This window comes from Amphiura filiformis, chromosome 5 (genome assembly GCF_039555335.1).
Source record: "Amphiura filiformis chromosome 5, Afil_fr2py, whole genome shotgun sequence".
Taxonomy (NCBI): Eukaryota; Metazoa; Echinodermata; class Ophiuroidea; order Amphilepidida; family Amphiuridae; genus Amphiura; species Amphiura filiformis.
The window spans coordinates 19,047,538-19,061,173 of record NC_092632.1 but is presented as its reverse complement, the minus strand read 5'-3'; the positions used below and the strand labels follow the sequence as shown (position 1 = coordinate 19,061,173).

The 13,636-nt window shown below is 35.6% G+C and overlaps 2 protein-coding genes across 2 annotated transcripts in view; both read right to left on the bottom strand.

Annotated features, from left to right (window-relative positions):
* LOC140152762 (cartilage intermediate layer protein 2-like) overlaps positions 1 to 13,636 on the bottom strand; it is a 273,597-nt gene that overhangs the window by 124,385 nt on the left and 135,576 nt on the right. The window lies entirely within an intron of this gene.
* Positions 10,179 to 13,636, bottom strand: part of LOC140152757 (inactive tyrosine-protein kinase 7-like) — a 101,722-nt gene continuing 98,264 nt past the window's right edge. Inside the window, exon 13 of the mRNA XM_072175242.1 lies at positions 10,179 to 13,525. Within this exon, the coding sequence (XP_072031343.1) occupies positions 12,950 to 13,525 (576 nt within the window). The 3' untranslated portion in view covers positions 10,179 to 12,949. The remainder of the gene's footprint in view (positions 13,526 to 13,636) is intronic.

The window sequence follows — 13,636 nt, the reverse complement described above, 5'->3', positions numbered from 1 at the left end:
TTTGTCTTTTCAGTTCGGTGAAAAGTATGGAGAGTGCAGAGATGTAGCCTAGTCAACTCCCGTAGCATAGCTGTATAGTCTAGTCAAATTTCCTATATAGCCTTTCCCTAGTTAACTTTATAGCTATAGCCAAGTTAACTTTTTCAACATAGCTGTAGCCTATATTAAACTTTTGTAACGTAACTGTAGCCGAGTCCACTTTCCTATCATAATTAGTACTAGTAGTACTTACAATCGTTTTGCAAGGATGGATTATGTATTACTAATAAAGCCATGACCATGCATGTTACCAAGAAGCTGGTTGATGAAGACACATTTATCATGTGACCAGTCAATGTCATAAGAAGTATACCATGAAATCCATTCTAGAAATAATATCAAAACGGAATCCTAAGACTCAAGACCAAAAAGCATCTCAGTAGAACTACATAGGTGTTACAAAACCCAGTTATCCGACATCCGCCTAAAACAGTTTAATTGTCTCTAGACATTGCTAGAATGGATTTTAGGCTATTATTTCTGATAACATTGATTAGTCACATGATAAAATAAATGTGTCTCAATCAACTAGCATTGGCTTCTTGGTAACATGGTCATTATGTATATATTTCACCGACTCTCGCATTCTTTTACCATTGTTGGTACTTGTACCATTGCTGGTGCTTAGTGTTATCACCATTACCCAAAAAAAAACCCTGTATTTGGACATAGACCCTATAAACTCATATCTAGGGTCTATGGTGTGCAGCATTTTACGAAAGTAGAGTTCTGAAAGACTCCTGATTTTTATAATTTCAGCTGTAAAAGACCCTAAATTGGTCATTCCTTACATTATATAGGTTATTCCAGACGATTTTCAACCAGAAAGTTAAGAAAGACCCTTGATTCTAACCGTTTGCAGGTCCGAAAGGCCCCCTTTTACCGGTTCGCCGTCAGCTCCCAAAGACCCACCATCTCCAAATTTCAGTGGAGCATCAAGCAAAACATCATGGGAAGTGGGATTGCTTTATTAGCCAGAATCCATCCTTGCAAACAGATTTTAGGTACTAGCACTCAGAAGTTAGAAAAATTGACTCTGCTACATACCAGCTACGTTACGAAAGTTGAATAGGCTACAGCTATGTTGAGAAAAGTTAACTGGGCTATAGCTATATTAAGATAGTTAACTATATAATAGGCTACAGCTATAATAGGAACGTTGACTAGACTACAACTACTAAAGTTCACTATGCTACAGCTTTGTACTCTCCAAATAAGTAATCATGGCATCACACTGCTTATTCCATTTGGCTCACGAATCGGAAATATGAATTCTATTTGTATTTTTGGCGGCCATTTTGGATTCCATCTTGAATTGCAGAGATTCAAATGAAACAAATTGTGTGCATATTTATTGCTTTTAGTTATAAAAATTAACTCCATTGAAAATACTTTATTATTATATCAATGTCATGTTGCTCTAGTGTATTTCAATGGAAATATGCTATTCCGGCGGCCATTTTGGACGCCATTTTGAATTTTAAAAATCCGAATGAAACAAAATGGGCACATATTTATTTCCGTTGATTAGAAACATCAATTGCATCGATATTTTTTCATCATTAGATCATTTGCATGTTGCTATAGTGTGTTTTAATGGAAACCCCTATTTGGCGGCCATTTTGGACACCATCTTTAATTGCACTTGATCTGATCTTCTTACCCAAACTTTTTTTGAAGGTCTTTGCATATATAACATGAAAATGCAAGGTAAATTTCTGAAAGAGTCATGTACACAAACTCCCCCTAGAGCCTGTAGTATGCGCTTATTGGAAATATAGATGTAAAAAGTCAGATTTTCTGGCAATACCGGTTTTTGCAGAACACGACTCTTCTGCAGCCTTTCAGTGTTGCTTCCGGAAGCAGTTGTGTGTCAAATCTTTGCATAAAGGGTCAATATTTCAATTAAGTTGGCCGTATAAAAAGTTATATGAGTAAATATGTAGAAAATGCATTATTTGAAAAATGCATTTTTTGAAAATTGGCAAACTTTCTGGCAACACTGGCTTTACAGGACAAATAGCCCCAGAGTTTTTTCACCAGATTTGGAAGGGGCAATGTCTGCTCAAGTACCATCAAAGAGAAAATAATTCTGAGTGCTCAAGCAAAATTAGTTTTTTGACTTCAAAGATAGGGTAAAAATGTAATTTTTTTCAAAAGTGCTAAATTGTCAATGTTGCCCATCCCTAAAATTGCACATAGGGAAATATTATTGAAATATTTTTTACACCTGGGAAAAGTGCAAAGTTGGTACTTCATGGTGATAAGGTTGCTTTTTTGATGTGACCTCAAATTTTAAGTCAAGAGCAATTCAGAAAAGTGTATATTTTCTCTTATTTTCACCCCAAAATAAGCAAAAACCACTAAAATCATAAAATCTGCCGTTGCTATGGCAACAAGCTCGGAGGAATTGTTGATGTGACTTTTGTAACCTACTACCAAAGCCCTTTCGCCTCATGCAATAAAAATTTTTGACCGTGAGCAGACACATGTGGTTTTTACCTGGAATCCCAATTAACTCCTGATTGGTATGTCACATAGTAAGAATTTATTACGAGGTTTGATTTTGATGGATGTGGCATTCGGAAATAACATTATGGACAGTTGCTACTTGGCTGGATGATGGGATCCTACTTGACAAACATTCTCAGTATGAACATGTGAATAGCCACAGGATTATTAACTACCAAGTACCACCTTTTATTTATTTATTTATTTATTTTTTTATTTATAACATTCGGCCGAAGCCAGGCTAATCCCAATAGTGCTCAGAGGCTACTAAATTTAAGGGACGCCATCCGGATATGACGGGACAGGGATATGGGAAGAGGTCCGATTTTAGATGCAGGAGGAAAACCGGAGCACCCGGAGAAAAACCTGCGAGGGCGAGCATGGATCGGCAACCAAACTCACATGTGGCGCCGCGGGGAATTGAACCCGGGCCACAGTGGTGACCCCGTTTACGATGTTTTCAGAGGACCGACGATCGGAGAATCTCAGATCATGTCTAGGTCCTCGTTATCATACATTGAGGTCCTTGTTATGTCATCATGCTCAAAGTCCTCGAAAGTAATAGCAATACATACACAAACGTCCAACTCCATACGCCCCACAAAAACTTAATACTAGGCCCTACTTACCCTGTTTTTGTTTTGTTTATTCCCCCTGTTTTTGGTTCGTTTATTCACCCTGTTTTTGTTCTTTAAATTACTTTACCTAACTTTTTTTTTAAATGAATTATCTTTATAATATATCAATAAAGAGCAAATTATAAAGCCAGTTCGTCTACAACCAATGCGTGATGATAGGCCTAGCTCGTGTTAATTCGGGTGAACTGACCATGGCGTGACGCGTGCGAAACAAGAACCTTCAAACCATTAACAGTTAGGAAAATAATTTGGGAGACACTAATTAGGTTGGACATGCTTGCTTACATGTTCTTTTTCAAACAGGTCTGCAGCTCCCATTTCTCTTGAAAATTTTTATCATGTTTTCCAATAAAGTACTTTCCACACGATTGGAGAAATGAAATGTTTGTTAGTTTCTTTTCATTGTGTTTTTGATGGTAGATAATTAATTTCTTTCACTTCAATATTTAAAAAAAAAATTTCCTTAAAAGGAAGGTGAAGAGTTTTAGATGTAACGATTTTCTCAATAAATTTAGGATTGAAATTGGAAGATATTAAAATCCAAGGCAAATTTGGAAAAATAAAAATTGATTTCCAAGTTGTGCTGAACCTCTTGGGATTTGGTTATTAAAATCTATGCCAAAACCAAATCCCAAGAGGTTCAGCACAACATGGAAATCAATTTTTGTTTTTCCAAATTTGCTTTGGATTTTAATATCTTCCAATTTCAATCCTAAATTACCAAAACCAAAGGAAAACTTTGGATTTTATGCTGACAGTTTCACTAGAAGACTTCTGGCTTTTTCAAGTGTTGTTGAAGTCGGCAGAAAAATGTTGTTTTAGACAAATAATGCAAAGCTTCTATATCTCAAGATCATTTGTGACATCTCCATATCATGTTGCATATCAATAAACAGCAAATTTCTTCCGCTTTACAATGACACCACTTTTGAAACAATCACATTTTCATGGCTGAGTACACGTCTTGTGAATGTGCCAAATTGACCATTATTCTGTGCAACAAGCTGCAATCCCATATCTTTGCAATATGGGACCTCAACCCGATTGAACACTTGTGGGACCAGCTTGGTCGTGCTGCGTGTGCCAGAATAGCCAGTGCAACCATGTTGAATGACTTACGATGAATCCTGGTTGAAGAATGAAATGCCATCCCACAGCAATGTGTGACTAGGCTGGTGAGCAGTATATGAGGTGCCAGACTGTTGTGGCTGCGTATGTTTTTTTCCACCCACTATTGAGGATAGTGACTAGTATTGTTTGAGCACAGAATGGCCAATTTCGCACATTCTGTTTGAGACCCAACTACATTCACAAGATGTGTACTCAGCCGTAAAAAAGGTGATTGTTTCAAATATGGTGTCATTGTAAAGGGGAATAAATTGCTGTCCATTGATATGCAACATGATATGAACATGCCACAAATAATCTGAGATATGCTTTTAAAAACTTTTGTTGGGTGTTTTTAGGGTACTTCCTCCTAACGTAAGGTTTCAGCAATATCAGGCATTTTAATATACACCCCCAACATCCCTGCAATAAATTTTTGGGAACTGGAATCTCAAAGTAACTGAATGCTATAAAATTCTTTAAGGGGGAAATTATATGGATCAGAAAATACACAGTAACAAGAACATAGTTTAAATTGATCTCAAACAAACAAGATTTGCTACATTGTGTACCCATCATCTCTCGCACCACCATCAATCGGATGCCTAATGAAGTCTTATGGTTTCAGATGCAACGTAGCAAAGTGAATCTAGATCCAGAATTAGATTAATTTAATAAATGTTTCGAACTTACTGAATGAACAATCGACACCAAGAAACACAAGGACCATATCAAGTACTTTCAAATAATTTATTACAAAAGCTTCTTCACTACATTTTTTTACTTTGACAATAGTAACCATGACAACGAGATGATTATAGAGTATAACTAGCATCTATCTACCCATGATTTGTTGCACCGATGTGAAAGCTAAGTATACAGACTGACAGACGGACGGACAAATGACCTGTCCATCAGCAGTTTGTTGTAGTAGCCATGGATTCCTTGCATTTAGTTAATCAGAAGTACAGCAAAAGCAGCCAAAATGTCTACACTCTTGTAAAAATGAGCTATGTCAAGAATGAAATGGGCTATTCCATTTGAAATCCATACACCCCTATGGAAGATATGAACTTAATCTTCTTATACAGGGGGTGTAGATTTCAAATGGTGTCATCCATTCAGGTAATCCCATTTGAAATTCACACTCCATGTGTGGAAGATTAAGGTTATGTCTTCCATAAGGGGTGTATGGATTTAAACTGGAATACCTCAATAACTCCTCCCTCTCAGGGAAGTGCAGTGCAAAGATGCACCTTTCTGATTTGACAGCAACCCACCTTTACCTAAAGGCTGCCCCACATAAGTACAATGCAGATGTAAGAATTTGTAGGCCATGTGAAATTAAGTCAAATCTATGCCTCATTAGGGATCACCATGAAATTCTAAAATGGCTCAATGGTGAAATTCACATTGGGGTCATCATATTGGATAATTTTGCGAGCATAAATTGTATAAATACATCTGACCTATTCAATCCAATTTGAATTTGGCTCCATTAAATCACAGTTGCTACAGGTAAGATGTATTGTACGTGACACAGTTACTGCATAGACGGTAATTTTCACAAAGGTTTTATTTTCGAGTTAAAATTTTTAACAACACACAAATATGAAATTTTGTTATGATAACATTGATAATGCAAGATTTTACGAACATATCAACACACAAAAAAGCCTTGTGTGTTGGAAATAGCGAAAAATGTCTGCACATGAAAATAACCACTTGCCGGTATACAGTATTTCAAACACCTGTATCCTACAGCTATTTACAACATTATGTCATCAATTGTGGAGGAAGATTGCCAAATCAAGTCAAAGGTGGTAATCTGCATGCAAAAGCACAACGCATGCTTATCATCTGGCCAAGATTTACTAGCAATCCAGGTTAACGCTAATTGAAAAGCACTCTCAATTACTGTCATTACTAATGGTGTGGGGGAGGGGGTACAGTTACAGTGACTGCTTCTGCGGATGATTCTTCAACAGATTTTGAATATCATCATCTGCCTTCCCATGGAAATAATTACACTGCTTTGGGCAATTTTCTTGACAATTGTGACACAGACATGTTGAGGATCAATACAGCATCCAATCTGCCCTCAAGCAATTATATATTGCATTATAGTAGGGGTACTTAACTGTGCAGCACATTTCATTCCACATTTCCAACAAAATATGGTGAAAAAGAACTTGATAAAGCAGTTCAGGTAAGACATTTTTTTGACATAGGCTACATAAAGTTTTTAGGCTATTAGCTACTCCCCCAGTGTAGAAAGTAAATGACTGATCGTAAATGTGCATGGGCACGTGGCGCTTGTGATTCATTTTCCTTTAGAATTTGGAGGCCGATTTGCTTTTTAGAGTCAAAGGAACGCAGTTTGCTATCCATAGGATCATAATGATTAATAATAAAAAAGCACACTATATAAACAAATTTAAAATACTCAGTACTTGAAACACAATGCAAGGAAACCATAGCTTAAAATTCAATAAGAATCAATTTACATGGCACTATTTGTAAGGTAATACTTCAAACAATTGCTGCCTAAACACTCTTGAAAATTGTCAACAATAAAACATCCATTTTTTTAAATAATTTATAATTTTTATTTGACCTACAACACATTTTTGATATAGTTATGTGATATAGCAAAATGAGCCATTTCCTAAGAAAAACCAATTTTCATCTTTTTTCATCAAATACCTCAGCCCACTTAAACAGCTACGATACACTGAAAATCGAACATTTATTTTTCAGCAAATGATTCAAAGAAGAAAATGAAACAGGACTTATCTCGGAATCAGTTTTAGTAACTACCGACTCATTTTGCTTTATCACGGGTTGATTTCACTAATAGTTATGATGTGTCGTAAGTCCTTGAACCCATCATAAGTACAAACACATAACTCTTAATATATTAAAGCAATGCTGTAACATTTCTATAAGAAATAGAATTGTATTTCTTTTCCATAAATAAGACCTTCCTGCATGCCATGTATGTACATTTGTACAGTATTATTAACATAGCGTGTGCGTTTGACTAAACATTTCGATTGTAATAATTAAAGGATATACTCCACCGTTTAATCAAAATCTGAGATTCTGTCACAACTGCAGCACAGAAAGCCTTGATTTTTGCAGGGTATGTAAGTTTACTAAAGTACATTACAATCTTGAAAAATCACAATTTTGAAAAAACATTGAGGGGGTCCGCAGCAAATGTTACCATATACTTTAATTCTATAGAAGAGTTATGATGGGTGTGGGTTCTAGACTTACGAGGCATCATAAATCATTGTGAGTTCAATCCCACATCACATTTGGTCTGTACAAACCATCTAGAAAAAAGAATAAAAAATGCCATCACACAGATTAGTTTACTTACAAAAATCCTGCATATGGCACATCCATTTTAAAAATGACATACTGTTAGTGGCATTTTTTCTGCAAGTTTGTTGTCCAAGAATTTCAAACATAGTGCTGGAGGGGTCCATGAAAGTGCAATGATGGCACAAACCACTAATTAATTTCTAAACCTTTATAATTATCTTTTTGTTTTAAGTTTACTATGGACCCACACCTTAACATTTAAATGTATATTTCTTTCTGTTTGCACTAGTTTAAACATTTTAAAACCTCAAAAAGGAAAAGCAGCACAATTTTTATGTCTGTATTAATTTGATATGAATTGAATAAATAATTTAAGCCTTCACAAGGTAAACAATTATTATTAATTAGAGTTGTGTACAATACTTTAAGTAAACAATTATAAGAAATTTACAGGCTATAACAACTGACCAATATATTAAAGTATAAAACATTGCCATCATTATTTTCTCAACATATTACATCATATGTTTCATAAAACAATACTGAATTTCAATATGACATAATAACCACTGAGAAATATTTACTGTAAGATATTTCTGAAATGTCAGTCCCTCATCAAAACCAAAAATGTCATTCCAAGGGAATGAACAAATATGACGAAGACACTTGCTACTTTGTGAACAATTCACTTGGATACCTCACCCCTACCAAGTGCATTTTTCATGCACATTAAAATTTTGGCCAAGTCATAGTTTGTAACATTCCACATTCATTTTCATACAATCATATCCCTGTAAACCACCTTGAACTTTTGTAGCAACATTAGGCTGAACCTTAGAATTTTGCAGTCCCAATTGGATTAGATTTTAAGTCTTGAATAGTGTGTACATGTATTCAATGTGACTTATAATAGTCTAATGCCAAGTCGCTAGAAGTCTCATCATGGTCTATTATAGTCTGATTAAGTAGTTCTTTGTGACCAGCTGTAGAAATATTAACTCCATGGGTACTACTGTCTTTCTTAGAGAGCCCCTGATTTGTTTATTCAAATATAATTATCCAAATAACCAATCAAAATAGAGCTTTAAGATCACTCAGCAATTGTAAGCTTAATCCCCAAGATCTAGCATCTATTCTTACCATATCTTTGATTGGCTCCATACAAAATAGCTCTCAGAGTGACAATTTGGGGATTAATGCTGAAATTGTTGTAAAGCAATGCTTAATAAGTACGTAGATAAATAAATGTAGTAAATATTTCTCAGTGAGTTCATACATCAAACCTGCAGCCAACAAAACTGAGAGAGAAAAATCAGCATCTGTTTTGGATGCTACAACATCCTATTTCATACATAAATTTTCACATTTTCATTTGCATAATACTTCTGATTTTTATTCATTTTTTTGTGTAACACATATGCCAATTTGGCACACATACAGAAATACAAATGAGATGTAATGCGGGAACAGGATTAAGTGCGACGGAATAAAATCATAACTTTGGAAGGAATATTAATCAATAATACATTTATGATGAACATGGGAAAAAACACCTTTTCTTACAATCAAATACTGTCTAGTGATATACCCATACACACCCACCCATGGTTTGTACTGTCACATAATAATTCCGACAATTGCATCCGCTCCTGGCCTATATTAAAGTGAAAGCACTAAATCAGCATCCTACTATCAACAGCAATTATCCATATACAACATTCTTTACATCATTTAAGCTCTTTTAAAAGCAGCAACTGATTTCACAGTATAAATCAGACAGTTCCACCACCACATGTAAATAACTCTGAATTCGTAATGCTGAGGATTAACCCTTATCCTACAAGATTTTCATCTGGCATAGTAAAACATTTGTATTTACACCAACATGACTTTGGCTAACCACAGAGCCATCCTTTGCACTGATTTTAGTTATACCACCACCTTACCATGGGTCCTCATATAAAAGAACAAAACTGGAAAATTGCCAGACTTATTTTTAAGTCACCACATATGCAGCAGGCTGTCCGATTCATACTTAAGCTGCAACATCACCACATTACTCTCCCCAGTCTCCAAACTAATCATCATCTAACTTCAATTCTAAAACAAATATAACAGGGAATTACACAACCGATCTCTTTCAGTTATGGGTGATCCATGGGTACACTTCAAATGCTCACATATATAGTACCAAATCCTTAGTGTACATGCCTATGCGGTCTTCCAGTTACCATGTGTTCACCTAGTGGGTAGTTATAGGCCAATAGAAATATCAAGATACTCTACAGGAAACAGTGTAATCATAGACCCTATAAGGGATGGGTCTATGGTGTAATTGTGAAGTTGCAGCCTTATGTTTAAACATAAAGATGGGATTATAGCTGTAATTTTTGGATGGTTTTATCAGTTTAAAAAATAAGGCAGCAGAGCAACTGACAAAAATGGTCAGTAGCATTTATTCTGTCACACTCATATAATATGTATAAAAGTTGCATAAAAATGATGAGGTCATCTAGAAAATTCTAGGGATAGATCTGTCTATTTTTAAAAAAAATACATGTTGAATTAAGGTGGCAGACTTTTGTGAGATCTTTGGGATGCAAATATCACATAGCCATACCTACCTCAGTATCCAATACCAGAAGCTATCATAATTTTGGTGTTGGATTTAGATACTTGAGATAGGTATGGACACCAACTCAAGATATACTGCAAGTCTTTCAGAAATTAAACCCCTTTTGTCATAAGATTCACTTCCAAATAAGATCACAGTTAAAATGCACTTTGCCCTACTCTCTCCATTGATATCAATATTACAGTGGATCTCTAGCTTTGGGTCAGAGCATAAAGGCCAATATATAGTTTGACATTTTGTCATTGCAGCAGTGTTTTCCGCTGCGGGACAAATTTGCCACAGTGATAACTGTTGGAATGAAAAAGAAAGCCCACAACAAAATTGGCAGCGGAGAGCAAAAAATGTTATGTTTCTCGCAGCGGAAAAATATACTCAAAAACATGTGACTACATACTGGCCTTGAAAGCTTTATGACACTTACAATCAGGCAAAAGTACCGCTGAATAAGATCATTTCAATAGATGAAAGTCTTCAATGAATGCCAATTCTTATTTATAAATTCACAAATTGACACAATTTATTTGATTTTGTTCTTCATGTAGCAGCCAATTACTTCTACATACAATATTTATCTAGTAGACTATCATAGTCAAGTATAACTTAATACTGATGTCACCAGATCAGCAAACTTTTCTTGCGATTCATAGTTTTGGGTAAATATCACATTTCAGTATTCTATATTTATTTTGCACAAATATTTTAACACTTTTTACAGATTCCATTTAGAGGTCTATCCTAAGCTCTAATTCTGCTCTTGATAGTCCTATCACTAGGCTCTCAAATAACCTCATCTGCCAGGCACAGTTATTTGACCCCAATATGCTTGCACATTCATAAAATGAACTCTGCATGTGTTTGGTACAAACTCATACTCCACGTCTTGAGGTCAACTTCTGATATGATAGCTGAATTGGAGGTCGTTGATCTATGCCATTGCAGATGAGATCATTTAGAGCTCATAATGTACTAATCTGCACCATTTTATTGGGGTCACAAGTAGAAAAGTTTCCTTTAGATTCACAAAATAACTGACTGACTGAACAACAACCTATTTAAAAATCTACTAGACTTTCTATGACATGTATAATACAACATTTATAATCATAATCTGTACAAGGCAGGCCTATGGCCCATCAATTATTATAGGTACATATACAACATTTCACAAATATTCACACACACTTACACTTCGCATACTCTCTTGATCATTTGGTTTCACTGAACCCTGATATTATTTTGGTGATTTTGTAGCTATGTGCAGCTTATATAACAAGCAGCTAGTACTCTCAAAATTACAGTACTCCATTTTTACAAATAAATTTAATTGATGTAAAATTATTCCCTCACATTTTAATCTTAATTTTCACATACACACCCTCATACTGGTGATGCAACTTCATAAGCTTCACACCGAACAACAAATTTTGATAAATTACACAGCACATGCCTTTATACAATATTCAAATCATGTTTAAAAACTTTGGTTTCTCTCTTGCATAATAAATAGTCAAGCGTGTGGGTGTACATAGTAAAATTAAACTGACTAAACAAGTACTACAATTTGTATTAATTTGTGCTCAAAATCATGTGAACCTTGCCGATTTGCTTTATAAACAAATTTGAATGCAACAGATGACTGCAAATGTATAATACAAAGTCACTTTGCAGCAACCTCAATACAAAACATGTCAAGATTAAACAAAAAAGAAGAGGTCTATTCAATTTTTGGCATAGCATATTTTGATTGATTTGAGTGTTTATAAAGTTACTGTTATTAAAAGAAAAGTAAATAACATTTGATGTGAGGCTCCAAAACATTCTGTGAATAATATTGATCTTACCTCATGAGAATATATCCCATCCCCAAAAGGAACATAAAATAAGTACTAAAATACATCTCATCTTCTTTGAAACAATATAAGATTTGGTTCAATTGCAAACACTGTGACACATACACTATCATATGCTATACCGCTTGTTTTGACAAGGGACAACTGGGGATTAAAGCAAAGCAATACATTTTCTTTCACAAATTCAGTTTGGACCACAGAAAGTTCTAAGTAGTAGAACACAATGTTCTACTAACTCCATAGCACAAAATATCATACATAAACAATAATATCAGACCAAACTCCAACAAGTTCATGGAATACAAAAGATCTGCGAAAAAAATTCTGGAAGACATGATCCTCCATAAGATTGATATGACTGTCGTGTTCATATATAGATAAAGAACACTCAAGACACATGCTAGTATATTATGATAGTTTTCCATGGTTTACCATTGTCAAGTGAACAAAGGGAAACACCATAATCTGCATTCTAACACAGGGTTAAACATATCCATTCAAAGTCATAAAGTCAGTCCACAATTCACAACCGACTCACACAATGCAGGCCTGCTGAGTAATGTTTCAGTTTTGGCATAACATATTCTGCAGCATCTTTAATTGAGTGTGTTCACAAATTCATGGCTGGTATCCTTCAGCACAGAACATTTTGCACCAGAATAGTGCTTTATGTCGAATCCTTTGTTTTAGTGCAATCTTTTCTAATGTTGTCACATTATTGGTAATGTCACATTTTGCGTAGCTTGCAGCTACATCCCACATGTCCGCGACGTAAAAAGATGACACGTTAAGTTGCTGCAAATAAGATGAGTTGGTCATTGTTCTTTATACTGGCGTTAAACACTACTGTCTGCGGATACATCAGCCATAGCTAAAACCACATCGGAGAAAGAACATCGGTCCTTGGGACTAAACTCCCAGCAACGTGCCAGAACGACTTCAATTTCTTTTGGCATGCCTTCAGGTGCTTCCAAGGAAGCCTCTCCATCGGTCATGGCTTTCATGAAGGCGTCGTTATCCAGACTGCTATAGGGCAACTCACCCTGAGAGAAGACTTCCCAAACCAACACCCCAAATGCCCACACATCACTCTTGGTGGACAGATCATCATCAAACAAAGCCTCAGAAGGCATCCATCTTACCGGCATGAGGCATTGGTGATAGTCATGATACTCGGCACGATAAAGGTCCTTGCTGGTCCCCATTAAGGAAATTTTCACCTCCATGGAAGGGCTTAGGAGGCAATTACGAGCGGCAAGATCAGCATGAATAAAGCGGTTGTTGGAGAGATGTTCCATTCCTTGTGCTATTTGGTTGACGATGTCAATCTTCTGGGATTGGGTCAGAGGTGGTGGGTTGCTAGTGGTGCCATTCTCTCCACGAGTGGCACGCAAGTACTGTTTTAAATCTCCCTGCAATATCAAATATATAAGAAAATATATTAATATAATGGGTATTGACAGAGATCCAATGCAAAATATACAAAATAGTATGAAACATTGATTATTGTAATAGGAAGCCGA